The sequence below is a fragment of the Pogona vitticeps genome, chromosome 2, assembly GCF_051106095.1.
Source record: "Pogona vitticeps strain Pit_001003342236 chromosome 2, PviZW2.1, whole genome shotgun sequence".
Taxonomy (NCBI): domain Eukaryota; kingdom Metazoa; phylum Chordata; class Lepidosauria; order Squamata; family Agamidae; genus Pogona; species Pogona vitticeps.
This window is the reverse complement of record NC_135784.1, coordinates 63,229,681-63,256,561: the sequence shown is the minus strand read 5'-3', so window position 1 is coordinate 63,256,561 and position 26,881 is coordinate 63,229,681. Positions and strand designations below refer to the sequence as shown.

General features: G+C 40.2%; 1 protein-coding gene across 3 annotated transcripts in view; it reads right to left on the bottom strand.

The window, feature by feature from the left end:
• Window positions 1-2,237: 2,237 nt before the first annotated feature.
• EEFSEC (eukaryotic elongation factor, selenocysteine-tRNA specific) overlaps window positions 2,238-26,881 on the bottom strand; it is a 223,519-nt gene continuing 198,875 nt past the window's right edge. For 2 of the 3 annotated variants that reach the window (XM_072989540.2, XM_072989538.2), the window contains one exon: window positions 2,238-3,164. In XM_072989540.2, the coding sequence (XP_072845641.2) occupies window positions 3,156-3,164 (9 nt within the window). In that variant the 3' untranslated portion in view covers window positions 2,238-3,155. The remainder of the gene's footprint in view (window positions 3,165-26,881) is intronic. The other variant, XM_072989539.2, reaches the window with a different exon arrangement.

Genomic DNA, 26,881 nt, shown 5'->3' with positions numbered 1-26,881 from the left:
GAGAAAAGAAGAAGACTGAACATGAGATGGATTGATTTCCTTGAATTCTCAAGTTCTGCGCAATAGGACCTTTTTGAGGTCACAAATTCATATAGTTGCTGTTAACCAGAAGCTACTTGACCGCACGTAACAATGAGAACTAATACTTGACAAAGTAATTCAATTATGATTTCATCATATATTTGTATCAAGGTAATATGTTATTTTCAGTTTGGAATTTCCTAGTGTGGAATTTGTCCTTTTGTCCAACACCCACACCCACACCCTACGGATCAAACAAGCTACTCGCTACAGTACTGTACCTAGACCCCTTCTCTGCTTATTAATCACCAGCTCAGACCTTATCTGTGTATTTGTGAACTGGTCATTGATTCATTGATTCATTTGGGCTTACTGTGTAGCACCTTACAGTTGCTTACACTGAATTACATTTGCCATTTTAGTGCTTATTCATCCACATTAGAGATCTGTTTTAAGATGTGTATCACTGTGATTACGAGTAACAAAACCAAAGCATTGTTCTTATGGTAGACAAAGGAGAAGTGGGGAGAAGCTGTTAGGGAGTGCTTGGACATGCCCAGTAGCAGTGGGGGAAGAGGAAAGTTGCTGCCCGGGTCCAATTCAAAGTGTGTGTTTTGACATATAAAGCCCTAAACAGCTTGGGCCCTGGATATCTGAAGAACCACTTCCTTACATATGAGCCTACCCAGCAGTTAAGATCTAGCCAGGGGGCCCTTTTGAAAGAGCCGTCCCTCAAGGAGGTAAGAGGAACGGCTTGTAGACAAAGGGCCTTTTCGACTATGGAATGTCCTCCCAACTGAAATTCGTCTGGCACCGACGCTGATGACATTTCGGCGCCAGGTCAAAACTTTCCTGTTCCAGAAGGCTTTTAATTGAAATAATATCAATTGTGGGTCCTGATGGCAACTTTTTAGAGTATATATTTTAATTGTATTTTAATTGTTTTATCTTTTTTATTGTATTTAATTGTTGTGAGCTGCCCAGAGAGCTTTGGGTAGTGTGGGTGGCATATAAGTTAAATAAATAAAATAATAAATAAAAGGCCTTTGGTCTGAAGCTCTGGAATTATCTGCTTGTAGTTTCAAACCCATGTGCCCACACATATATGTGTGGTTCACAGAGACCATGAAGAATTATGTTTGCCGCTTTAGTGCCCATTCATCCAGACTTGGAGAGTTCCCTTCAGAGGGTACAACAGTGCTTAGGAATAACAAAACATGCACTCTCAATATTAAACTATCATGTTTGACACCAGGTATTATTACTTACTAAGCCTAACCGACTAACCTAAATTTGTGTATCAGAAATATTCTTGCTTCTGTCTCCCTCTCCTACTATTATCACCTTTTCCTTGAATTTTAGGTTTAAAGCTTCTTAAGAAATGGCCTTTCCTCTTGTACTTGTAAAGTGCCCAGTATTAAAGCCCACAAACAATTACCTTTTGGAGAAGCAGATAACCCCCCTTTTTGCTACTGTACCTCAATTGTTCCCAAAAAAATTCACTTAAGAAAATCCACTGAATAAAAAGCCTCTGTGTCAGCAGCTTGTTCCAGAGAGGAGGGGAAATGCAGTTCTATTAAGCCATTATTCCCAATAATCACACAGCACTGTTGGTGTGGAAACCAATATTCAGAAAACTCTAGCCATTCATCACCTGGGAGCCAGTTACGTACATGCCTCAAAACAGAATTCAACATAACTTGGTCTGAAAATTGTTTCGAGCAGCTAGGACACTTCTACTAAACTGATGGCTAAATTTTAGATGACTAAAATTTCTACACATTTGTATTCATTGATCGCATCACTGTCAGGACAGCAAACATGCTCTATAAATCAGTGTACTGAATTTGTGGGGAATTTTAAATCAGTGTATAGAATTTGTGGGGAATCTGGCTCTAATTTCTTAAAGTGGCTTCCAGGAACACTGAAAAAAGCCTCACATGTTAGCTGTAAGCACTCAGTCATTCAAAATCTAGTAGGCCACAGAAATCCATTTCCTGACCCATTGCCAATACCATCGAAGATGGTCACTGTAGGGAGATGCATAGCTGAGAGAATCTCTCAATCCTCTGAGCTGTTTGTGCCTTACCTTGCTTCTTTTCTTCTCAACTGCAGCTTTGTTGGAAGATCACTGGATTTGTCCAAGCCAAAGGGCTGGATAAAAGCCTCATATCTACGTTATATTTATACTGAAATAAAACTCCTGTACATTTCAAGCCTTTTTATTATTTTTTATTTTTAATTCTCATAATTCAACAATTTTGGTATAGGAACTGAGATATTTGTAGATAGATACAATGAGCAGGATTCACCTTCAACAGGAAACCTTAGCAGAAGCTCCAAGATGCTTATTTTCTCAGCTTTCCTAGGGGAATGCATTAGCCAGCAGATTCAAGAAAGCTCATATGACAGAATTACACAAAAACGGCTCTCAGTCCCTGAAACAGCAAAGGTTAACAATATATACCATGAAATTATGTACATCCCTGAGGATGCTCTGACACTGCAGCCAGATAGATATACATGGTACTCAAGATACAAAGCTCATTTACAAAATAATTCTGCCCTTACAAATACCACACTGGAATTATTAAATATAACAGAATTTAGACATGTTAATCCAGTTTGAACAACCATATTGTTTGCCTTCCCATCAAATCAGGAGTCCTCTGGTGACATTTCACATGTTGGTTTGCTCTTCTGACTATTAGAAAATAAGAGACTGATCCGACATAGGTAGGTATGTATATGAAAGAGAAGGAGGGAAGGAGATGTGGAAAAAAGAAATAGTTTTAACAGATGCCATCTTTTTGCAGCACAGCAGATTGGAACAGCAAAGGCAGATAGATCTGCAGCATCTACAGGCGAGTGGAGGCCAACAAGAAGGGTCTTCAGTCCATGACAATTGCCTTGCTAGTCATTTTGATGCTCGGCCTTTAAAGATACATCAGACGATTCTCAAGACTGGATCATTTTCTTTTGTGTATCAAAGATGTATCTTTTAAAGAGAAGAGTGATGTGAACAGGCTGGACTGAGTCAACCTTGCTGCTTTCATCCTCTTTTGCTGTATCCCCCTTTCCTGCCTTGGGCTTCTTCTTGGAGATGGCAGTCAGGAGTGCTTTTGTTTCTGGCCTCACTCCATCTGAAAAGAATAAAGACATGCATTAAAAAGGAAAAACCTCTGGGCAAACAGTTCAAAATTATTAGGATTTCAAAGAAGTTTGATTGTGAGCTCATCCCCGCAGGATTTCAAAGCAGGAACAGCAGTCCAGAAAATTCAGGAAAATTGGCAAATCTACCACCTCTTTTCAGGCCTACAGAGGAGAAATAAGCAAACTTTTTTGCAAAGACGTTAGCTTCATTGCTCATACATACCCATTATACCGTCTAGCCTCGTCTGGAATCATTGTCTTTATCATTCAAAATTCTATAACTAATAAACCAGCAAATGAGGCAGCAGAGCTGTGGCACGGATATCAATACCAATCCATCTTTGTTCATAAAAAAAAAAAACTGAGATGTTAGAGAAAAGGATTCTAGTGTTGCCTTCTTCAAAACATGATGTTTTTCTATGTGTAGAAACGTCTTCTGAGGAAGAACATTCCATTACATAACTTGTGGTATGAAGTGGTAAAAGTGGTAAAGTCCATCTGAACCATATGGCTCGATGCAGTAATACATGACTCTCTCTCTCTTTCTCTTTGTGTGTGTGTTTGTTTGTTTGCATATGCACACGCACCATCTTTTGCTTGTAACCACATCCAAAGAGTGCTAATTCCAATGGTGAATGTATAGTTGTGATTCTGAATATTTGTCCTATACTGCACCAAAGAACATTGCTATATAATCCAGAAATTCTCCTGAAACACAGTGCAAGCTAATTTACACTTCCCATTTCAGAACTCCATGTTTAAGTGGTGGCCATGGGTCAATGGGGAGAATGGATTTTGTAGGTTCAAATGCTTTGCAGATGAATAAGCATTCAAGTAATATTTGCAAGAACATGACTGTCTGCCCTTTTCTTCTTAAACTTCTGAGGTTTTATTTTAACACTGGATACTTTCAAAGAGATCTAAGGGTTGTCAAGTCCAAATCAAAGCAACAGCGCAGGGGAGAGAAAGCGCTGTCCACAGGATGCCCTTTGGACCTTTTATTTCTTCAAGTGGATAACAGAGACCTCTTTAATAGCATATTCAGTGCCACCTAGCTGAATATTCTGAAAATGTAGTTCTCAGGTAATGGACCAATTTCAGCTCAGGTATTTCTAACCTGTGGTGTCACATAACCTTATCTCAAACACTTAATCAGCTTCTCTCCCTTCATACTGAAATTCAGAGACAGATTCTCATATCATGGCCCGACAAAAAGATTGAGATGCTTATGATTTACTGGAGACAGGACGTCTACAAGCACAGGTGATCTGTTCCACTCCAGACAATCTAAATGGCTGTTCACAGTTGACTGGGGTGATTCAGAACCGGAAATCAGATTTCCCTCCATATTCTTTTAGTTATGACAAGTAAACATATCCACAGTTTGGAACTACAGCATAACAAAACTTAAATGAAGGGAGATGCTGCTGTAAACAACATTAGACATCTACTGGCACTTCTCTTCCTTACACAGAGTCATTTTTTAGACATGGCATAACCCTGTTTTGTATATCATTTGATCTCTGAAGCATTTATTATTTATAATTTGTTTATTTATGTCATTTATTTGCCACCTTTCTTCCCATAGGGGACCCAAAGCAGCACACAACAACAATAATAAGTTAAAATACTACCCTGTTTTCCCAGAAATAAGCCCTACCCTAAAAATAAGCCCTAATGTGTTTTTTGGAGCAAAAATCAATATAAGACCCTGTCTTATTTTCATAGCCAAAAGAATTGCACACAGGGAGCAGAACAGACAGGCAAAAAGCAACAAAGGATGTGTACCATATTTTTCCGTTCTTAAGATGCTACTTTTTCCGAAGATCATTACACTAAAAATTGAGGGGCATTTTTTACACAGAAGTAAGCTGAGATAGCTGAGGAGAGAAGAAAACAACACATACCTTGCCTCTGTAAACAGGCTTCCTTCAGCCACCAGGCTTAGTTTCCTACAGTCAGGAGACTTAGCTTCTTCCAATCAGGAGCCTTATGGAACTGACATCAGCTGACCCTGAACAAACCAATTGGAACACACCTCCTTGGAGGTGGAGCCTGTAGGCTCAAGATTCAACAGAGACAAAATGTCCGACGTTCTGAGCCCAGAGGCTGAATCCTAAAAGCTAAGTTTTCTTATTTTGGGGGTATTAAAATTTGGGGGGGGGGATTTCCTTATAAATGGGGGCATGTTATAAACGGAAAAATACAGTATATAGAAAACCTTGTGTCACAAAGGATCTATGCACTGCACTCTTTAATGGGATAAACAGAGGAGAGCTACAGTCAAAAAAGCACTTTATCTGCAAGACTGCCTACCTATTCAGGTAGGACATTATCTCCAAAGAACTTCGCAGAAAGCAAAGCAAAAGAAACGTTAGTAGTCGCAACTAGAGCAAGTGAAACCATAAACTGCCAGCCAAAAGCAGCTCAGGTATTACAGCAAGGTACCTAAATTACTTAATCAGATCCCACCACCCTTATTCCACAAGCAGATTAGGTGACTGTTGGCATCACACCCTGACAAATGGCATGTGGTGGTTTTTTTCCACTCTGGTGCCAGAAGGTCTATGGGCTGAAGAGGCTCTGTGACACCAAACGGCACAAAGAAGGAAAGCACAAGCAGGGAGGCACAATCTAGGTTTCATCTACCTCAGTGGATTTCTCATGTTACACACAATGCATACTTTGCATTTTACAAGACCAAGGAAATGAAGGAAAATATATCTTTCACCGAATAAGACATCAGCCCTTTAATAGCTGAAATGACGGATATTTTTAGATGGAGGTCTAGTTTAACTTACTCACATTAAGGGTCTAATCTCTTTTGAACAATGACTATGTAAGCTTGAATACATAGTGAGAAATCTGTTCCATTAATTAAGTGCTGCCTGTACTGCTCGGATTTGTGGCAAATAGATTTCTCTTCCTTTCTTGTTGGACAATTACTTTATTTTGCCAACTTGTTAATGGATTACATTGAAAAGGTCCATGTGTTTAAAACCAAAAAAATGAAAAAGAAAAAAAAGAGAGAAAAGGAATTTACCTTGGAAGTTCTAACAGACAACTAGCCCACATTACTCAGAGATACTTACATGTGTTAATAACATTAAGAGACTGTCCTCTGAGGCATAGCAGATAGCAGGAAACTTAGCAAATTCCTTCCCTCCCATCACTTGTTTTTATGTCCACGTATATAAGGTGACTGCAGTTTTACTGGCATATATTATTTTACAGTATAACCATCTTTCAAGGGATAGAAATACAAATATACACCCATCACAACACTTGAGTAGGCTGCACTTGCTTGTGTTTCACTGCTTTCCCTCACGCTGGTTGTATGTCACACGCAACCATGTTGTACTGTCACTTTGAGCTGGAGGATCTGGACAGAAAAACAGAACTACGGTACAGTATTTGGCATTATAGTCCTGGGACGTCTGTCTTTGTGGAGTAGAACTGATGCTTCCTACAATACATCCTTCTTTATTTCCAAGAAACAAAATACCTTCTTACATTTCCCCTGCTTCCAAGGAGTATTTAAAAAAGAGAGAGGTCAACATGGGTAGCTTATATTAGTAAATATTATTTATGCTACACCCAGTGTGCTATAGCATATAGAGTGACAGACTAGGACTCTGGAGAACAGGGTTTGAATCCCCACTTGACCACAGAGACTCACTGGGGGAGTGGAATTGATAAAACCACTCCTGAAATATCTCACTTATCTTGAAAGCCCTATAAGGGTCACTATAAGTCAGTTCCAACTTGACTGCACAGAACTCACACAAAGGTGGTATAAAGAAGCCAGCCTAGGGTTCTGATTAGTGTATATTTCACAGCCCGTTAAGGTATCAACTTTGCATACATACATAGAAAAGCACGCCCTCCATGAAAATTAATTCTCAGCTACCCAGAGGCTTAATGTAGAGAATAGTTTCAGTACCTCTGTTAAAGCCATACAACATTTTCCTACCTAATGCCTGGCTGTGGTTACTTTAACAATCTTCTGGGGAAAAAACCTGTAGCCCAGATTTTTATAATTGCAATGCAAATTTCCATCTCTAACTGGAGTGTGTGACTGAATATAAACATATGCAATCAGAGTAATTTGGTATTCAAATTACACACAACAAATACACAGGCTTTTATTTCTTGAGGGAACAAACCACAAGAAGTGGCACAGGCTGCTTTTAATAATTTTTCTCTTCCACAATCTAATACATGACGTTTCATATCTCTCTAATCAACATTAGCCAGAAGAACCAAAAGCTGCTAGAATCGGGACTTTAATTCTTTTGACACTTCATTGGGTGGAATAGTATTCTTCTCCAAAACAATACTGGTCTATAAAAGTCTCCCTAACACAGACAGACAGACAGACAGACAGACAGACACACACACACACACACACACACACAGAGAGAGAGAGAGAGGTATGTAGCCCCTGCTTAAGCAAATTGCCCATGCTGGTGTAGTGTAACCGTGGGTTAACTAGACAGTGTTGAAAAAGAAAAATTCCAATCCACCCCTCTTTTCTGTCATCACAAAGCACTGCTACTGAGCAAAAGGCTATAAGAAACACCAGAGCTAAGGCTCCATCATATGTTGATTTTCAGGGGACAGCAAATATGTTTCCAAAAGGGAGTAAACTACAATTTGTATTCACACTTAAAAACTTGTGAGAATAAGAGCAGGGGTCTGCTGAACATCTTGGCCAGAATCTTGTTGCTTAGTGTAGTAAGCTGCATTAGAGTATGGCCACTGAATCCATGGGGATTTAGTGAGTCAACTATCCCGTATGTTCCATTGATTCAGATGGGCTTACTCTAACTGTGACTTACTATGGTAAAGCAAGTGAGTGATAGAGTAGGTCCAATTGAATCTCTGGAAATTATGGAAAAGTTGGCTCAGCAAATCACCATTGATTCAATGGGCCTACTCCTGTGTGATTCACTACACTAAGCAACTGGACTTTTGGCTTTATGTTCTGATTCTATTGCATTTTAAGTATTTACAGAGACTTTGTGTATTGTTAGTTATTACAATAAAAACAATAATAACAAAAAGTAGTCACAATGAACTTTGTTTTGATTACATTTCAGTGAGACACAAGGTCAGCCCGTGACACTTTGATCCTGAGACAAAGGAGCAAACTGTTTCTCCCTCACAAACCAAGGTACAGAGTATCCAGTGCTAGCCACGTGATTTTGACACCTGAACCACAAAATTCCACAAGAACCACTCCCCCTCATGAGAGACAAAATTTAAAAAAAAGAGGGGGGGACCCCACACATTTGGTAAAAAACAAAAAGTTGCAATTGAAGCTTTATCTTCAAAGCAAGGACCTTCAGACCAAAGATCATCCCTACTGCTCAAAATATGGCCATGCTGATCCACCTGTCTTCTACCTTAACTTCTCTCCTAAGTAAACTCTACAGTATAACCTCATGGCCACCTCACTCCCTATATAATGCAACACTAAAAAGGCTGAAATGAAACATAACTGACATAGCTATGCCTGCAGAAAGGTGGTGACATAACCAGCACAGGGAGGTATTCAGTAATTAACTACTGTATTTGCCCCTTCTCTCCTGTGTCTTTTCTGACTTGCAAATAATCCATTTTGTCACATGGAAATCATAGGATGGAGCGAGTATTTAATTACCCAAACAATCCCCTATTGGTGACATCATCACACTTCTGCAATGTAGTTCAGGAGTTCAGCCAACGAGTTTGATAATGATGACAAACAAACAAAACTCCTTTTCAGGATACCCTATACCAAAACTTGTATTAACATATAAGTAGAGGACACAAAGAGAATTTGATGTCGGCAGGAGAGGTGTTAGAAGGAGCAACTGTACAATAGCTGCCTTAGTCATTTGGTTGTGCTTAAGTGCAGGATTGTGAAACAGGTAATGAGATTCAAGTCAAATGGAACTTATTAGCTATTCATTACTGACTGTGAAAGCCTTGACAGCCTTCTGAGAATCCAGACAGAAAAAAGATACATGTAGTACATGACTATTAAGCCATATGTTCAGCTTCATGAGTCACAAATCGTGCAGGAGTGGTCAAGAAACCATGCATTACCTGAAAAATCAAACCATTGTGAGCTAAGGCACAAATGACAACAAGGGCTGAGAGGAAGAAGGAGTTGAAGACATACCCTCAAAACTGTAAATCCCTCCCACTCATCAGACTGAAGGGCTGAAAGATGCCACACAAAGCTTCATTAGGATTGGTTATCTGCATTTGTTCCTAGATTTCATCCCTCTTTTGCTCCTGTCATCTGAATATTAAAAATTCACAATCCTTGTTTTTTTTCTGTTCTTTCCTCTCATAGTAGTTTCCAACTTTCAGGGATACCACAAAAACATTCTAAGGTGTTTGCGTCTTGTTTTGCAGTAATATCCTTAACTTCCTCTCTTTCTGCTTTACACCAACCACACTTTTCAAGTCTTTCACCACCCTCCAAAAAAGAATAAACAAAAACTGTCAAGCTAATGGAAAAATGGTTTTTAAATGACCTTCACTTACTGCGAGAAGATGTAAGACAATCCAGTACCTTCTCCGAGTCTACCTAGGCTGAGATGGGGATAAGAGCCAAGCCGCTAACTAATCAGAATATTGTGAACAGGTGCCATAATATACGTGAGGGCTGAGCTTGCCAACAGAGAGAGAGTGTGTGTGTGTAGGGTTGGAATTTATATAGTTGAGCTCTAAACCCACAAGGAGAAGTCTGTGCACTGACTGTATTAAGTATCAGAGAATGAAAAGTGCCAGTTTTTAATGTGATGACAGTTGAACTCAAATGTAAATCCAATACTACCCATGTCAAGAGCCCCTCTTATGTTGAATGATCTCAAACAAATGCATGAGGAGAAAAACTCCATGAAAATTAGTACTGGTATTCCATAAGTACTGTAGCAAGAGCATGCAGTCCTTACTGAAGTGTAGATACCTGCAGCATGAAAATTTGCACTGTAGAAGTCTGAGCAATTTAGACTCTACTTAGTTCGAGAATACTGTGAACCAGAGTCTTCAGTAAAACTTTAATCACATCGGGTGGAAAAACTACAAGATAAAGAGCAAATATGAGAGGTAATGGGAGAAGAGGGAATTAGGATTAGGATCAGTCTCGAGGGACTATGGTAATGTGCTCTGTATGGAGGACTTGGAACAGCATCTAGTTTGGCTGAGGAGGCCAATTTGAAAGTGGCAGTCCCTTCCACACTGAGGACAAATACAATCTGTCCCCTGTCCAGCTCCCTGATTTTGCTGCTTTTGGGACTGCCTCCTTGCCTCAGCCTGCTGGACAAGGGACTCTTCAAATTGGGAGAGGCCGTGATGCACCACCTGCCTCCAGGCTGAACACTCAGATGTCAAGGTTTCCCATCTGTTGAGATCCACTTCCAAGGCCTTCAGATCCTGCTTGCAGATATCCTTGTATCGCAGCTGTGGTCTCCCTCTGGGGCGATTTCCTTGCACTAATTCTCCATACAGGAGTTCTTTTGGAATCCGACCATCAGCCATTCTCATGACATGCCTAGGCCAATGTAGACATCACTGTTTCAGTAATGTATACATGCTAGAAATTCCAGCTTGTTCTAGGACTACTCTGTTTGGGACTTTGTCTTGCTAGAGGATACCAAAAATGTGTTCGGGACAATGCATATGGAACATATTCAGCTTTCTCTCCTGCCATTAACAAAGGGTCCAGGACTCACTGCAGTACAGGAGTGTGCTCAGGACACAGGCTCTATAGACTTTGATCTTGGTATATGTCGACAGCTTCTTATTGAGCCATACTCTCTTTGTGAGTTTAGAGAACATGGTAGCTGCTTTGCCAATGCGTTTATCCAGCTCAACATCTAGGGAGAGATTGTTGAGCCAAGGTAGACAAAGTAATGAACAACCTCCAATTCTTGCGTGGAGATGGCAATAGAGGGAGGTGAGTCCACGCCCTGGCCCATGACTTGTGTTTTCTTCCGGCTGATTGTTAGTCCCAAGTCTTGGCAGGCCTCAAGAGAAGAGGGGATTTAATCATTAAACATATTCCAACTAGAAAAATGGACAAAGTAGTGGAAAAGGAAGAAAAGAGAAGAAAATTGACAAAGTTTGAGGAGAATATAGAAAAAAAGACAGAAAGGGGAATTGATAAAAAACAGAAAAGATATTGTAAGTCAAATAGAATATATATATTTTTGGTACAGGCAGTATATAAAAGCCCCATAATAAAAGAATTGTAGCAGGAAGACTTGGGGAAAGAAATTAAATGAGAATAATGGAGCAAGATGTGAAATAAAATCATGAAAAAGATGACAGTAAGAATTAATGAAAATTGCTATAAGGTAATATGGAAATTTATATGTGGGACAGGAAGCAACAGTTAGAACTGGATATGGAACAACTGATTGGTTCAAAATTGGGAAAGGAGTATGATAAGGCTGTATATTGTCTCCCTGCAAAATATATTATGTGAAAGGCTGGACTGGATGAATCCAAAGCCGGAATTAAGATTGCCGGAAGAAATATCAGATATGCAGATGATACCACTCTGATGGCAGAAAGTGAGGAGGAATTAAAGAACCTCTTAATGAGGATGAAAGAGGAGAGGGCAAAAAATGGTCTGAAGCTCAACATAAAAAAAAACTAAGATCATGGCCACTGGTCCCATCACCTCCTGGCAAATAGAAGGGGGAGATATGGACGCAGTGACAGATTTTACTTTCTTGGGCTCCATGATCACGGCAGATGGTGACAGCAGCCAATAAATTAAAAGAAGCCTGCTTCTTGGGAGGAAAGTGATGACAAACCTAGTTAGCATCTTAAAAAGCAGAGACACCACCTTGCCGACAAATGTCCTCATAGTCAAAGCTATGGTTTTTCCAGTAGCGATGTATGGAAGTGAGAGCTGGACCATAAAGAAGGCTGACCGCTGAAGAATTGACGCCTTTGAATTGTGGTGCTGGAGGAGACTCTTGAGAGTCCCCTGGACTGCAAGGAGAAAAAGCCTATCCATTCTGAAGGAAATCAATCCGGAGTGCTCACTGGAAGGACAGACCCTGAAGCTGAGGCTCCAGTAATTTGCCCATCTGATGAGAAGAGAAGACTCCTTGGAAAAGACCGTGATGTTGGGAAAGTGTGAAGGCAACATAAGAAGGGGATGGCAGAGGACGAGATACTTGGACAGTGTCATGGAAGCTACCTCTGGGAGGCAGTGGAAGACAGGAGGGCCTGGCGTGCTCACGAGGAGTCAGACACAATTTAACGACTAAAAAACGACTAAAAAACAACAAAAGTTTATGTTTGATTGGTTGTTGTGGGTTTTTTGGGCTCTTTGGCCGTGTTCTGAAGGTTGTTCTTCCTGACGTTTTGCCAGTCTCTGTGGCCGGCATCTTCAGAGGACTGGAGTAGCAACTCTGTCCATGATCTTTTGCTGTTTTTTGGATAGTTCAGTATTTATAGCTGTGGGAACAGCTTTTGTCCTTTTCAGGAGATAGGATGATCAGCGTCTTTTTGTTGTGATAAGGGGGGAGAGATTATCTGTCACTGTGATTGATGTGTGTCGTTATCTGGTCTTTTTTGTGGTCCTTGTGGCTGGGTAGAGTTTGTTGACCTTTTGCAGGCTGTATTTTTCAGTACTGGGAGCCAGGCCTTATTTAGTTTTAGGCCTTCTATTTGTTGAAGTTCTGTTGATGTTTATGGATTTCAATGGCTTCCCTGTGCAGTCTAACATAACGATTGCTGGTGTTGTCCAGTACTTCAGTATTTTGAAACAGAATTTCATGTCCAGCTTGTTTTAGGGCATGTTCAGCTACTTCTGGTTTTCCCGCTTGGTTTATAGTCTGCAGTGTCTCTCATGTTCTTTGATTCTGGTGTGAATGCTGCATTTTGTGGTTCCAATATATACCTGTCCACAACTGCAAGGTATCCGGTATACTCCTGCAGTGGTGAGGGGGTGTCGTTTGCTGACTGTAACATTTGTTGTATTTTTGTGGTGGGTCTGAATACTGTTTGTAGTTTGTGTTTTTTCAAAAGTTTCCCAATGCAGTTCCGTGACCCCTGAAGACGAGAAGGGGACGACAGAGGACGAGATGGTTGGACAGTGTCATCAAAGCTACCAACATGAATTTGACCAAACTCTGGGAGGCAATGGAAGACAGAAGGGCCTGGCATGCTCTGGTCCATGGGAACCAGAGCACACCATTTATGTTTGATTGTTTATGTTTGATTGTTTTATGATCCATTTATGTTTGATTGTTTATTGCCTTTTTATTATAACCATCCAGGATCAGCTAAATCCTTATTCTCTTATCTTTGTTTATATCGACTAAGAACTCTATCTTGTCTCAATGTGTTCACCCTCTTCCAGTCAATTACTGACAATACACATCAGATATAGAACCAAAACTGTTTTCCTGGATTTCAGTAGAAAAGAGAAATAAGAATTGGGTTTCATATACATGTGAAATAATAGGAGAGAACCTTATGGCTATGACATCAGATTGTTCACCAGCACCATCTACTGATATTGGCCCTCCAAGAAAAATTAGAACAGTGATTCCAAGTCCCATTGCAGTGAGGTAGCCCCAAAGAATACTATGGTCAGTGGTACTGTAAGTAGCTGCAAGGTCTAGCAGAACTAACATGGACACGCTCCATTGTTCACCAAGGCAACCAAAGATGACAATTTCCCATAAGATGGCCTAAAGCCAGACTGAACTGTATGTAGATAATCAGCTTCATCTTGGACTTGCGACACTCCTATGTGCTCCAGCACATTGTCCAAAAACTGGAAAACACTAGTAAATATCTAACATGGTGGGATTCAGTGAGGTTCTTTTCAGCCATGGTTTTATAATTTTCTCCTTTAAGCACATTGGAAATCTGCTTTGTTGTACTGAGGCATCCCCTACCTCCTTTACCTATTCTACCGGTCTTCTCATGATTCTCATGTATGGTCTAGGAGGGGGCAAGGTTCTAGTACAGATGTGATGGATATCACCTCTCCTGTCTACAACCTTAGGCTACACTGAAAATTATTTATTATCACTGGTGATGCAAGGCCCAAAGTTACACCGCTTGGAGCTGTACAAATCACAAAAGCAGTCCAAAGAACAATGGTCATCTAATCAACTTTACCTTTACCTTACTGCATGGCTCACCCAGCATCTCTTGTAAAGGAAAGTGTATAGTCATCTTATTAAACTAATCTTGGGATGTATGTCGCAAAAGTTTTTTATGCACCAAGTGTAGTATGCTGGTGAAGAAACTGAAGAGGTGGCTGATTCACACATAATAGAACACCATGATCATTTGCTGTCTGAACAAACCTTGGGCTTCCACACTATCCCTATTTCCCTTCTATGTTCCAGAGGGTGAGACAAGAAGCATCTGCTTCTGGTTATAAACTAATTACAGTTTGTTGTGATGTCCAAACTAGAGCAAACTATCATTTGCTTCAGTTACATTTAATAAACACAAGCCAGGATTAAATAGTTTTTTCTAATAGTAGTTTATTTCACTATCTGTGGTTTAGACAAACACCTTTTGTCGAGTACAAGTATCACAGAAATATACTTAAGTTAAACTCTAAACAGAGGCTTCCAAAGTCCTCCTAGATGGGAAAGAAATGAAGAAGAGCAGGCAGCTAATTCTTTAATGTGAAATCATGGGTTTCATGTCATCATAACCAGGTCAGTTAGTGTATAATGAAACATGCCACAATGTTTATAGACAAATCACAATGTTTAGGGTGATCAACATCCATACCACTGAAACACATTCTACTGGCCAAAATCCTGTTGCTTCTTGCAGTAAATTGCACTACATAAGGCTCACTGAATCAATGGGGATTTGGTGAGTTAACTCTTCCACAGGTTCCATTGATTCAAATGGATTTACTCTAACTGTGCCTTATTTTACCATTCTAAAGTAGTGGTTAAAGTAGGTCCATTAGAATCAATAGAATTTAAGGAAGAGTTGACTCACCAAATACCCAGTAATATTGAAAATTGTAAGTAATATGCACAGGACTATGCAGAATACAGCTTATATGATGCTTAGTTTGGCAGCCCTCTGTCTCTCAGTTATACTGTATCCATAGCAGTGAAAGCACAAGATAAGAGAACACAGACCTTTGCATTGTATCATTGCCATTTGGTGATCAGAAGAGCCTTCTTACCCGAACTGTATGCTACAAGTAGGACTAATTGTCACCGTAATGTTTCTAGTTTAAACATGCTCACTAGGGTCATGAAACTCTAATGCCTTTTCTTGATATGATGCCAATATCTGCATATGTATTATCTGACTCCATTCTGGAATTTTGAGTCATGTTACATATTGAGGTTCTTGAGGAATGTCACCATCCCTCACTATTGTAAGTGGGATGCTCAATTAATTTCTTTTGTACACCCTGGCTGGAAGACTTTTTGCCAACGTGAGTTTCTTGCTTCTCATCTGCATTCATATGTCACAGGAAACAGACAGAGGAGCACACAATCATTAATAAAACATGTTTAGTACTGGACGTAGTAATTATGGGAGGCAAATGCACTGCTTTCAAATTAGAGAAAAAGAACTTTCATATTTCCGCATCCCCAAAGGGCAGAAAAATGGAACAAATCCAGAAAGGAAGTAGAGTTAGACAGAGCCTTCATTCAAAAGAAATTATTCAGTGATCTTCCTCAGATATACAGTTTCCTTAAAATGAACCCTTGACCATCCACCTAATTAGAAATGAGTAAGTTAGCCCTTCACAGATTGCTGCCTTGTTGTGGCGAAGGGGCTTGAGTAATTCAGAGAAGCTATGGGCTATGCTGTGCAGGGACACCCAAGACGGACAGGTCATAGTGGAGAGTTCTGACTAAACGTGATCCACCTGGACAGGAACTGGCCAGCCACTCCAGTATCTTTGCCAAGAAAACTCCATGGACAGAAAAAAAAGGCTAAAAGATATGACGGGATGTGGTGGCACTGACAGGATGTGGTGGCGCTGCGGGCTAAACTGCAGAAGCCTGTGCTGCAGGGTCAGAAGACCAAGCAGTCGTAAGATCGAATCCACGCGACGGAGTGAGCGCCCGTCGCTTGTCCCAGCTCCCGCCAACCTAGCGGTTCGAAAGCATGCAAATGCAAGTAGATAAATAGGGACCACCTCGGTGGGAAGGTAACAGCGTTCCGTGTCTAAGTCGCACTGGCCATGTGACCACGGAAGATTGTCTTCGGACAAAACGCTGGCTCTATGGCTTGGAAACGGGGATGAGCACCGCCCCCTAGAGTCGAACACGACTGGACAAAAAAAACTGTCAAGGGGAAGCTTTACATTTACCTTTTAAAAGATATGACGGTGGAAGATGAGCCCCTCAGGTCGGAAGGCATCCAACATGCTACTGAGGAAGAGTGGAGGACAAGTACAGGTAGCTCCAGAGCTAATGAAGTGATTGGGCCAGCCGAAAGGAGGTTAACTGTGGACACACCTGGAAGTGAAAGGAAAGGCTGATGCTGCAAAGAAAAATACTGCATAGGAACCTGGAATGTAAGATCTATGAATCTTGGGAAGCTGGAGGTGGTCAAACAGGAGATGGCAAGAATAAACATTGACATCGTGGGCGTCAGTGAACTAAAATGGAGGGAATGGGCGAATTCAATTCAGACAATTACCATATCTATTACTGTGGGCAAGAATCCCATAGAAGAAATGCAGTAGCCCTCATAGTCAACAAAAGAATGGGAAAAGCTGTACTGGGATACAATCTCAAAAATGATAGAATGACTGCAATGCAAATCCAAGGCAAACCTTTAAACATCACAGTAATCCAGGTTTATCCACCAACCACCGATGCTGAAGAGCCTAAAATTGACTAATTCTATGAAGACTTACAGCACCTTCTAGAACTGACACCAAAGAGAGATGTTCTTCTGATTATAGGGGATTGGAATGCTAAAGTAGGGAGTCAAGAGATAAAATGAACAACAGGTAAGTTTGGCCTTGGAGTTCAAAATGAAGCAGGGCAAAGGCTAATAGAGTTTTGTCAAGAGAACAAGCTAGTCATCAGAAATACTCTTTTCCAACAACACAAGAGGCGACTTTACACATGGACATCACCAGATGGGAAATACCGAAATCAGATTGATTATGTTCTCTGCAGCCAAAGATGGAGAAGCTCTATACAGTCAGCAAAAACAAGACCTGGAGCTGATTGTGGCTCTGATCATCAGCTTCTTATAGCAAAATTCAAGTTTAAACTGAAGAAAGTAGAAGAAACCACTGGGCTACTCAGGTATAATCTAAACCAAATCCCTTATGAATACATAGTGGAAGTGAAGAACAGATTTAAGGAACTCGATTTGGTGGACAGAGTGCCTGAAGAACTATGGATGGAGTCTCGTAACATTGTCCAGGAGGCAGCAACAAAAACCATCCCAAAGAAAAGGAAATGCAAGAAAGCAAAGTGGCTTTCGAACGAGGCCTCACAAATAGCAGAGAAGAGAAGGGAAACAAAATGTAAGGGAGATAGAGAAAGTTACAGAAAATTTAATGCAGACTTCCAAAATGAATTTGACCAAACTCTGGGAGGCAGTGGAAGACAGGAGGGCCTGGTGTGTTCTGATCCATGGGGTCACGAAGAGTTGGACACGACTTAACGACTAAACAACAAGTTAGCCATAGAAGAATTTGAAAACATTACAGCTTAATTAAGAAGCTTCAACCTGTAGCCATGGGAAGGGGTCAGATGAGAAACTTTAAGTAGCTGTAAACACCTATTTTAATTTCAGCAATAGAGAAATAGGAACCTTTCTCTAATGGTATTTGAACTTGGCAACATAATCAACTAATCAGCAGGGAACCAGCATCCCTTCAGATGATGTTGGACTGCAGCTCCCAACAGGTGCAGCCAGCATGGCCAGCTATTGAGGATGTTGTGAATTATAGCCCAATGCCAGGAGGCCTACAAGCTCCCCACCACTGCCTTAAAATTTCAGTTTCAGCATCAACACATCATATAGACTTCACTTGGTACAAATATTCTGAGGTACGACTGAAAATCCTAATTAATATTCTGTTCTGATTTACGAGATAGATAATGTCTCAGTTTAAATGCCATATTTCTTGACCTCTAAAATAAAGCCAGTTTTTATACCTTCCATTGTCAGTGAATGGATAAGCTCAAAAAACAGGCAATATAGCATAATTCTTGTATCTTCCCAGAAGAGTTTCCAGATTTATTCTAAGAAGGCATGGCCCTCTCAATTCAATTCAGAATCAGGATTTAGCTTGCACTCTTCCTGAGTGCAGAAGAGGATATCTCTTTTCCGACTTGCCTTCTTGTTATGATTGTGAATACAGATATAAACAGAAGCTACTCTTATCATTCCTACCCTTACAAATTCAGTATCAAATTTAAGCCCCCCTTCTGTGTATATAAGCTGGCATCTGGGCCCTCTTATTCACATAAAATCTACTCCTAATGCCTTGATATCTTCTTTTTTTAAAAAAAAACACAACTCAGATTCAGGTCTCTTTTTCTCAAAGCACGCAAAACACTTCAGTGATAAGGGCCCAGTGCAAAGAATAATTGGTTACTATATTTTAGTGAAAAATATTTTTCCATGGCTAAAATGCACACAGGATGTGGGCTTATACCGTCAGACTACCATCCAATTTAGCCAACTACCGTTGGCAATAACTGACAAAGGTTTCCAGGGCTTCCTAGCTGGATAGATGGGGAACTAAACTTGCAACTTTCCTCATAAGCTCCACCACTAAGCCATGGGATATATTCAATCTGAATAAATAAATTTGAAAGTATCCAAAGGCTGATTTGAGGTTACAGATATGCAGTAGTTTCTGAACTGAAGTTTCCATCACATGGAGCATCTGGTCCGCACCCCATTCTGCTGCTTGCTGACATGTGAGCATGGGGTTTATTGAGATCAGTGTCCAAATTCATGGTCAAAACTTCTCTTAAAAAAAAACAGCATCACTTTAAGGAAATCTAAAAATCCCGCAGAAATGTTTAGTAAATGAGATTCTATGCCTTTTTCTTTTTTTTCTTTTAACCGTCATTGAGTGTTAGCTGAAAGCTTCTGAACAGCACCCCTCACTTTGGGTATCTATTGAGAATCCACCTCTCTGCAATTTTAAAAAATCAGCATCCCTCTTAAAAGAGCTTCATAAAATCTTGCAGGGATGCTTAATAAATACGTTCTTTATTTATTTAATTTATACCCTGCCCATTTAAATGACATCTACTCTGGGCAGCTAACAATAAAAGTTCTCTTGCTTTGTTTTGTGTTTGAGTAATGATTCAGCACAAATCGAAACCTTTCAACCGGGAAGCTGTTGCCACCTGAACTCCACCCCAATATGAAGTGACACTGTACTAAAGAAAAGAAAAAAGAAAACTCTGCTGCAAGGGGTTTAAAAAAATAATGGAAATCCATCAAAGGCAGGATGAATTATATCATCTGGATGATGGGGAAAATGTCAACACAATCAATGTGGAACCTGGTACTTTTGCCAAAATAAATGTTACATCTTGATAAATCCTAAAATTACAGCAGAAGGACAGTTCTTGTTAAGAAGGCTTTGCACTTGAACTCTGGTAGCTGTCCTGTGGCTCAGGTCTAACACTACTGTAACTCATCCCCAAAGGTTAGGGCAGCAAGTATTATTCTCAGTCCCTCTGGATTCAGAAGATGAAGCATCATTCTGAGATTAATAGAAGTTAGGACAATGTTTCTTGCTTTTATTCCAGGAGGAAATGGAGAGAAGGGAGCAGGCTGCCAATTACCAGATGTTCCATCATGTAAGCAATATGTTCACTACCAGCTTCACTTCCTCTCACAGCTTCCAGAAAATTTCCCCCCACAGCCCAAGCTTTGTACCCTTTTAGTGGAGTGGATGAACTGCAAACCTTAACCTGCAAATTAATTACAAATAAGAACATCTGTGTAAGAACAACTAACATTATTACAGCTTTCAAGAAGAAGCTCCATCTTATACCTGAGAAAAGGCAGTGGGCAAACTGGTCCAGCCCTGGCTGTAGTAATATGAGAAATGCAATGTAAGTGTGAATAATCACTTTTGCTAAATGGTTATCCTGCATAGTTATGAATTTGTATTCATCACATAGTTACAATTCAATCCTACTTAGTAACCGTCCAAAACTCCCCTTAGCGTCCATGTCTAATATTTGGAAAGATTTTTTTTCTCTAAAGAAGGCAGAATCACTAAACAAAATATGGAGCATAACATATGTGATAAAGTTGGTTAATTTAATTAGAGTTCAGAAAGGTAGACAAGACAATCATTTTATAGAAAAGTGATCTCTATACATTATTGGAATATATAATGTAGTTTAAATTCCAGTTTAAATTCCAGTTTAAAAAACACCTGTACAAGTTTTTGAGAGTAATGTTTTTATCTGGAAATTCTGGTATGTAGAACAAAAAACAAAAAACAGAAATGCCCTTATGTAACCAGCAGAACTTCTCTATATTTCTATTAAAGCTCTATTAAAGTATTAGGTTCGTGGGTAACTGCTCATTTTTGTTTTATTGTCATATCCTCCATCATTTTCCATGTATAGTGTTGCACTGTATCTTCTATTACAAGTGTTAATTTTAAAATGGTTTTTAAAAAATTGCCTTTTACATCATGGTGGCATACAAATGTTGGAAGTAAAATAAAATAACCATAATGAAGAAAGCAATTAAAAACATGTGACGTGGGAAACAATGGTGATCTTTATAGCACTGAATATAGTGCAGTCAACATGAAATTTCTCCTTTAAAAGAAGTGTATTGTAGGAAAACACAAATCCAGATTATATATAATAATCCTGTGCCATCAGGTCAATTCAGACTTATAGTGACCCTTTTCCAGGGTTTTCCAGGTAGAGAATATTCAGAAATGGCTTACCATTCCCTTCTTCTTGTGGCGCTTCAGGATTATGCAGCTAGCTCAAGGCCACACAGGCTGGCTCTACTCGCAAGAGGCACAGTGGGTCCCAATCCCTGCCTCTGAAGCCAGATACCTAAACCTCTGAGCTACACATAAACATCATATACCACAATATTCCAGAACATACAACAGTCAAACTAGGGGTTGTACTTGAAGAGTGGGAGAAAGGTGGCCTAGAAATGACACAAATAAACAAATAAATCAGTATAATCGGTATGTTGTTCAGAAATGCACATCAACTTTCATTTCAAATTCTCAGTGGTTGAGGGCAATATTAGACTGAATTTACTGAACTGTCTTTCACCCTTGGCCTTGCTCCTTGAAAACAGGTGGAGAATTGATCTTTACTTCTTCCTTGAAACAGAGAATTGTTCTGAACATGAATCTTTATTTTAATGCAGTGCTTCCCAGCTTTGGGTCCTCAGATGTTCCTGGACTACAATTCCTGGATATCCTGACCAGTACAGCTAGTGGTGAAAACGTCTGCGAGTCTGAGGGGACCCAAGTCTGGGAACCACTGTTCTAATGTCTCATTTTTTAAAAATGACTTTTTTTTGAGCGTGTGGGGGGAGGAGTAAGCTAAGAGTCCATTCTTCAACTGCAGCATGTTGTACTGACTTTCAATTTAGTGCAATTCATACTTGAAATGCAGAACTCAGCTTGAATGTTTCTCCATCAAATTTCATTTAGATAAGTCAGTCTAGAGTTACTATATTACAAACTGAGATATGGAATGCTGAATGGACAGCAGTTAAACTACAGTCCACACATTTCAGCACATTCAAATATGACTGGTATACAAACGGGTAAAGTGAAGAGCAGAGGCATGTATTTTAAAAATCTGGCTTGTTGGGACTTAACAAAAGCAACATTTAAAAATGACAGCAGAAGTGGAGCGTCCAACATGCAAAGGTTTCTCTCGGAGCATGGTTCAGAAGAAATTCATTGGCATCTGTAGAATCACAGAACTCTACAGATGGAAGGGACCCCAAGGATATTCAAGCCCAGCCTCCTGCCAATGCTGGAAATCCATACCTTAAAGCAGGCTTATCCAACCTCCGGCCCGTGGGCCGCATGCGGCCCAGATCGGCTTGTAATGCAGCCCAGTGCAATTTTTAATTTTTAAAGAAATTCCAAAGTTTCAAATTACACTGCCGGCGCTTGCGGACGGAATGCGGCCGGGGCACGTCACAATGGTGGGGGGGGGGGACAGAGGGAAGGAAGGAAGGAAGGAAGGAGTGGGAGGGGAGGGGAGCTGCATGACTGCATTGCACTGTCCCTGTCAATAGGTGGACCCCCTCCCGGCCCCATAAAGCCACCAGAGTCGAAGCTGGCAGCCTCTGCTGTCTAAGATTGCAGCTGCCGGTAAGCGCGCTTGGAGTGGGGCTGTGCTAGGGTTGCCCCCCATGCGGCCCAAACCAAATTTATGTGCAGCCCAAACCAAATTTTCATCTTCTAATGTGGCCCAGGGAAGGTGAAAGGTTGGACACCCCTGCCTTAAAGCATTCCTGATAGGAGACAATTCAACCTCTGCTTAATAATATTCAGTGAAGGAGACTCCATCACAGCCTGACACAGTCAATGTTATTGTTGAACTGCCCTCATTGTTACACAATTTCTTCTAAAGTTCAACCAAAGTTTCCTCTCGTGTCACCTGAATCCATTACTTCTGGTCCGATCCTGTTGAGCTGCAAAAACTCCATCTTCCATGTGACAGTCCTTCAAATACATGAAGATGGTTGTCATATCACTTTTCAGACTTTCTTTTCCAGGCTAAACATGCCACGCTCCCTCAACCTTTCTTTACAAGGCTTGGGTTCCTAAACAAGCTGAGGCCTGATCAACACAAAATAGAGTGGTACTATTAACTTCCTTTTGATTTGTGCACTGTGCTGTTGTTGATACACCCTGCTGTAGCATTAACTTCTTTTGGTATTGCATCACTGGTGGCTCATGATTAATTTTTTATTTACTAAGATGTCATAGATCCTTTTCATACATATTATTTCCAAGTCAGCTTTCACCCATATTATATTTGTGGATTTGATTTTTCCTGTCTAAGTGCAGCACTTTACATTTTTCAATGTTGGAAATCTTTTTTCCCCTCTTGGTATATGCCCAGTTCTTTAATTTCTTAAGGTCCTTCTGAATCCTGGTGCTGTATTCTGATGTATAGCAACCTTTCTACATTTGGCGTATTCTGAAAATTTAATACCCTCCACACCCTTGCATACAAAATCTCTAACTATTTCAATTTCTCCATTGTCAATATTAAAGTTGCATAGTTCTTCTGTAGTAATCATTTTGGTCTTCTTAATGTTCAACTGCAGTCCTGCTTTGGCACGTGAAGGGGAGAGGTGGTAAAAACTGTGAAATGGCAATGGCTAATCACTACCTAATTCTAGATTTGTGTACTCTATCACATCAATGTCTATTTCCTTGGAACATGTCCCTAGGGAGCAAAGTAAGTTATGTTTGCACTGTCTTCCAAAAGGCAAAATCCTGTTGTCCAAATTGTTAGCTTCAATGGCAGAGCTAGAACAGAATTTGTTTTGCGATTCTCGTTATTTAGGGAAAGAATTCGTTTACTTGAAGAGAAAGACAGAGGCTATCTGAGAGCAGAGGAATAGTGTAGGTAACCTCTGGCCAAAGCTGTATTTGGAAAATCCTCACATCAAGAAGGGATACAACTCTTTCATGTTCCGGTGCCAATTCTACACAATAGAACTCTCTAGTAGTCGTTAAAGGCACATTTGTATCTTGGCTTTCACAGTGCTAGCAATCAAGAAAGAATGCAAGAAAACAAAACTGTTTCCCAAGCACTGTTTGCTAGTGCCATAATTAATGTAATCAAACAATTCTGCAAATTGCCTCCAATTGCTGGCGTCACTTTCATGTGCAGAGCCAGACTTTCAAAGAAAGGCCCTTCTTTCCTGAAAACCTTACAGTGGGAACAAGGGCTTCACTAAACAGTTTAGGATAATTTGTACTGTAACAGGTCCCCAGGCACTCTTGACACAATTTCAATTGCCATCTAATGTTCCTGTATAATTGAAAGGCAAGTACTATATTTAAATAATTACAACACTAAATAGTTCAGAGGGGTCAGCCCAGAAGTTCCCACAACTAAAGCAGAAGTCTTGGGAAAGAGTGGTTTTTAGGTCCCTCAACAGCAGATGGTGCAATAATTTTTTTTACTAAACTCAAGACAGCGATTTTCATCCAATTCTTGATTCATACTTTCATACATTACATATCAACACACTTTAGATTTACAGCCTAAAGACCATCAAAAGATCTTAACATACAGAAGTTTGCTAGCACCTAGAAGAGTCCTGACTGGCACACATCCTTCAGCATTCAAAATGAGAAATCAGGAATAATGTTGAATCTTTCTTTCTGAGGTGCTGCCTTTCTGTGTAAAGTTCCTTTCGTCATTAGGAAGCATTCATTTAAATTCATAATCTAGATGCTACAGGCTGAAGCAACTGATTCTGATTAAAGAAAGAAGAAGGAAATAAAATGTGCACACAGTACATCAACCCTCCATTCTAAAACTGTATTTTAACAATACTACTGCACCCTGGGCAGAAATGTAACCAGATAGCCTTGATGCATCAGAGGCTAACTAACTCCAGTAACTGTCTGCTTGACATGACCCAAAAATCTCAGTTTAGTACTTGCAAATAGCAGTATGCTACATGCAAGTAGTAGTAGTAGTAGTAGTAGTAGTAGTAGCAGCAGCAGCAGCAGCGGTGGTGGTGGTGGTGGTGGTGGTGGTGGTAATAACAAGAACAATCATCATTTTCATCTCCTCCAGGACTGGTTGAGGCAAAGGGGCTTGCATGATTCAGTGAGGTTGAGAGCTATGCTAGTGGTAATGTCACTACTAGACATATTTGCATTTTATCCCTGGGGATATGAACACAAATATCAGCAACACAAGTGCTTGGGAAAAGCAGACCCTCTCCCCAAACTGACAGGTCCATTTACCGCTTGCTGCATAGTGCACATGGGGAGTGTAGTTCCTGCCACACTAATGAAAAGCAGCCCGGCCAGCGCTTTCTCACCTCCCCACACAACCAACTGCTCAACAGCTGAGTGGAAAAACTCATATTCCCACCTCCTTACCAGAGTGGTCAGTTGCATGGGACGGTAGGAAACTCCAGCCGGACTCATTCTGGATGGGTGTGATGAGAACGATGCCGGATGGCATGCCGGTTTGGGGCCGGCGGAGGGTCCATTTTCCCCAGGCACCTGTTGTGCCCATATTCATATTCACATCTCGAGGTATACAAATACAAATATTCCATGTCTAGTCATTATCTGAAAGGTCTCCCTAGCCAGACAGGTCTCAGTTGAGAAACCAGATCAACTATGTCCACCAACTATCAGTTATGATGAGAGGAAATAAACAGATTGGTCATTGCCTAGGCCAGCAATTACAACATTAGAAGCTATAGGCCCTGGACATTTGGTGACAAATGGGTTACAGGGCTCAGCGGACCCTGTTGAGGCACCAGGACAGGCTGCTGCGAAGCTACTGGAACAATGTAAACGCAAAACCTGGATTCCCACTGAAAGTGAAGAAATTATGAAAACAAATCCAACAGCCCATGGTTTTCAAAAAAGAATGATGGAAATTTCGAAGACAAAACACCTAAATAGTGACATAACTGAACAATGATTAGTGGACCAGAGAAGGTTTATCATCTGGAGTAAAGTGTTTTCAGAACTGGAATTGCAAGAACTAGAAAAGGTGGCAAAAGAAAAATCACCACAGAAAAATGACTATAGTATGGAAGACAAATGGAGGGTAGAGGTAGATGCAATAGTGGAAGAAAATGTATAAATAGAGGAACAACTTATGGAACAATCCAGAAATTATGAGTTGACAGAACAGGAGACATCACTGAGGGAAAAAATAGTAGCCCATATTAGCCAAAAGACTGAACGACAAAGGCTTCCCAATTGCACTAGTTGCAAAGTAAACCAGTAAAAGATCTATGGACAGATGCAAATATAGTAAACAGAACAATCCCAAGCAACAAGCTAAAAGAAATAACCAACCCATGTAACAGTACAGCTACCATAATAGCCATGGAACCTGGTTATAAGCTGCAAACCCCCCAGAAAACTCCTGGCACTCAGAACTGGAAAATTTGGCTGGGGGGAAAAATTCCCCAAAATAGATTACATGAGGATATTATCAATTTAAAACACTTGAAAGATTCAAAACTTTTAAGAGTAAAAGCCAGATTATGCCAAATATATGACCTCAAAAAGAAAACTGATGAAATTATGGAAGATTTAAAACAACCAGTAACAGCAAAATAATTTGGAAAGGTATGATGGATACATGACCAATATAGAGAAAACACACAATTTCAAAATAATCAACAATTATTCCATACATCACTAGGAGAGCAAAGGAAATTAGGTCCATGTAAAGATGATGTTCTAAAATTTTGGAAGAAATTTGGGAAAGTCCAACAGGACATAACAAAAACGCCTCACGGATTAAAGATATTTGCAAAGAAAATCAAGGAAAACATATGGATGATATTGTAACAACAAATGAAATGATTAAGAGGCAAGTAAAGGATGTGAAAAATTGGACTGCACTTGGTCCAAATGAGCTGCATGGATTTTAGTTAAAGCATTTAACAAGTCTCCATCAATGTACAGCAGTGCAATTAAATCACTTACTTCAAAATTCTACAACTGAAGATT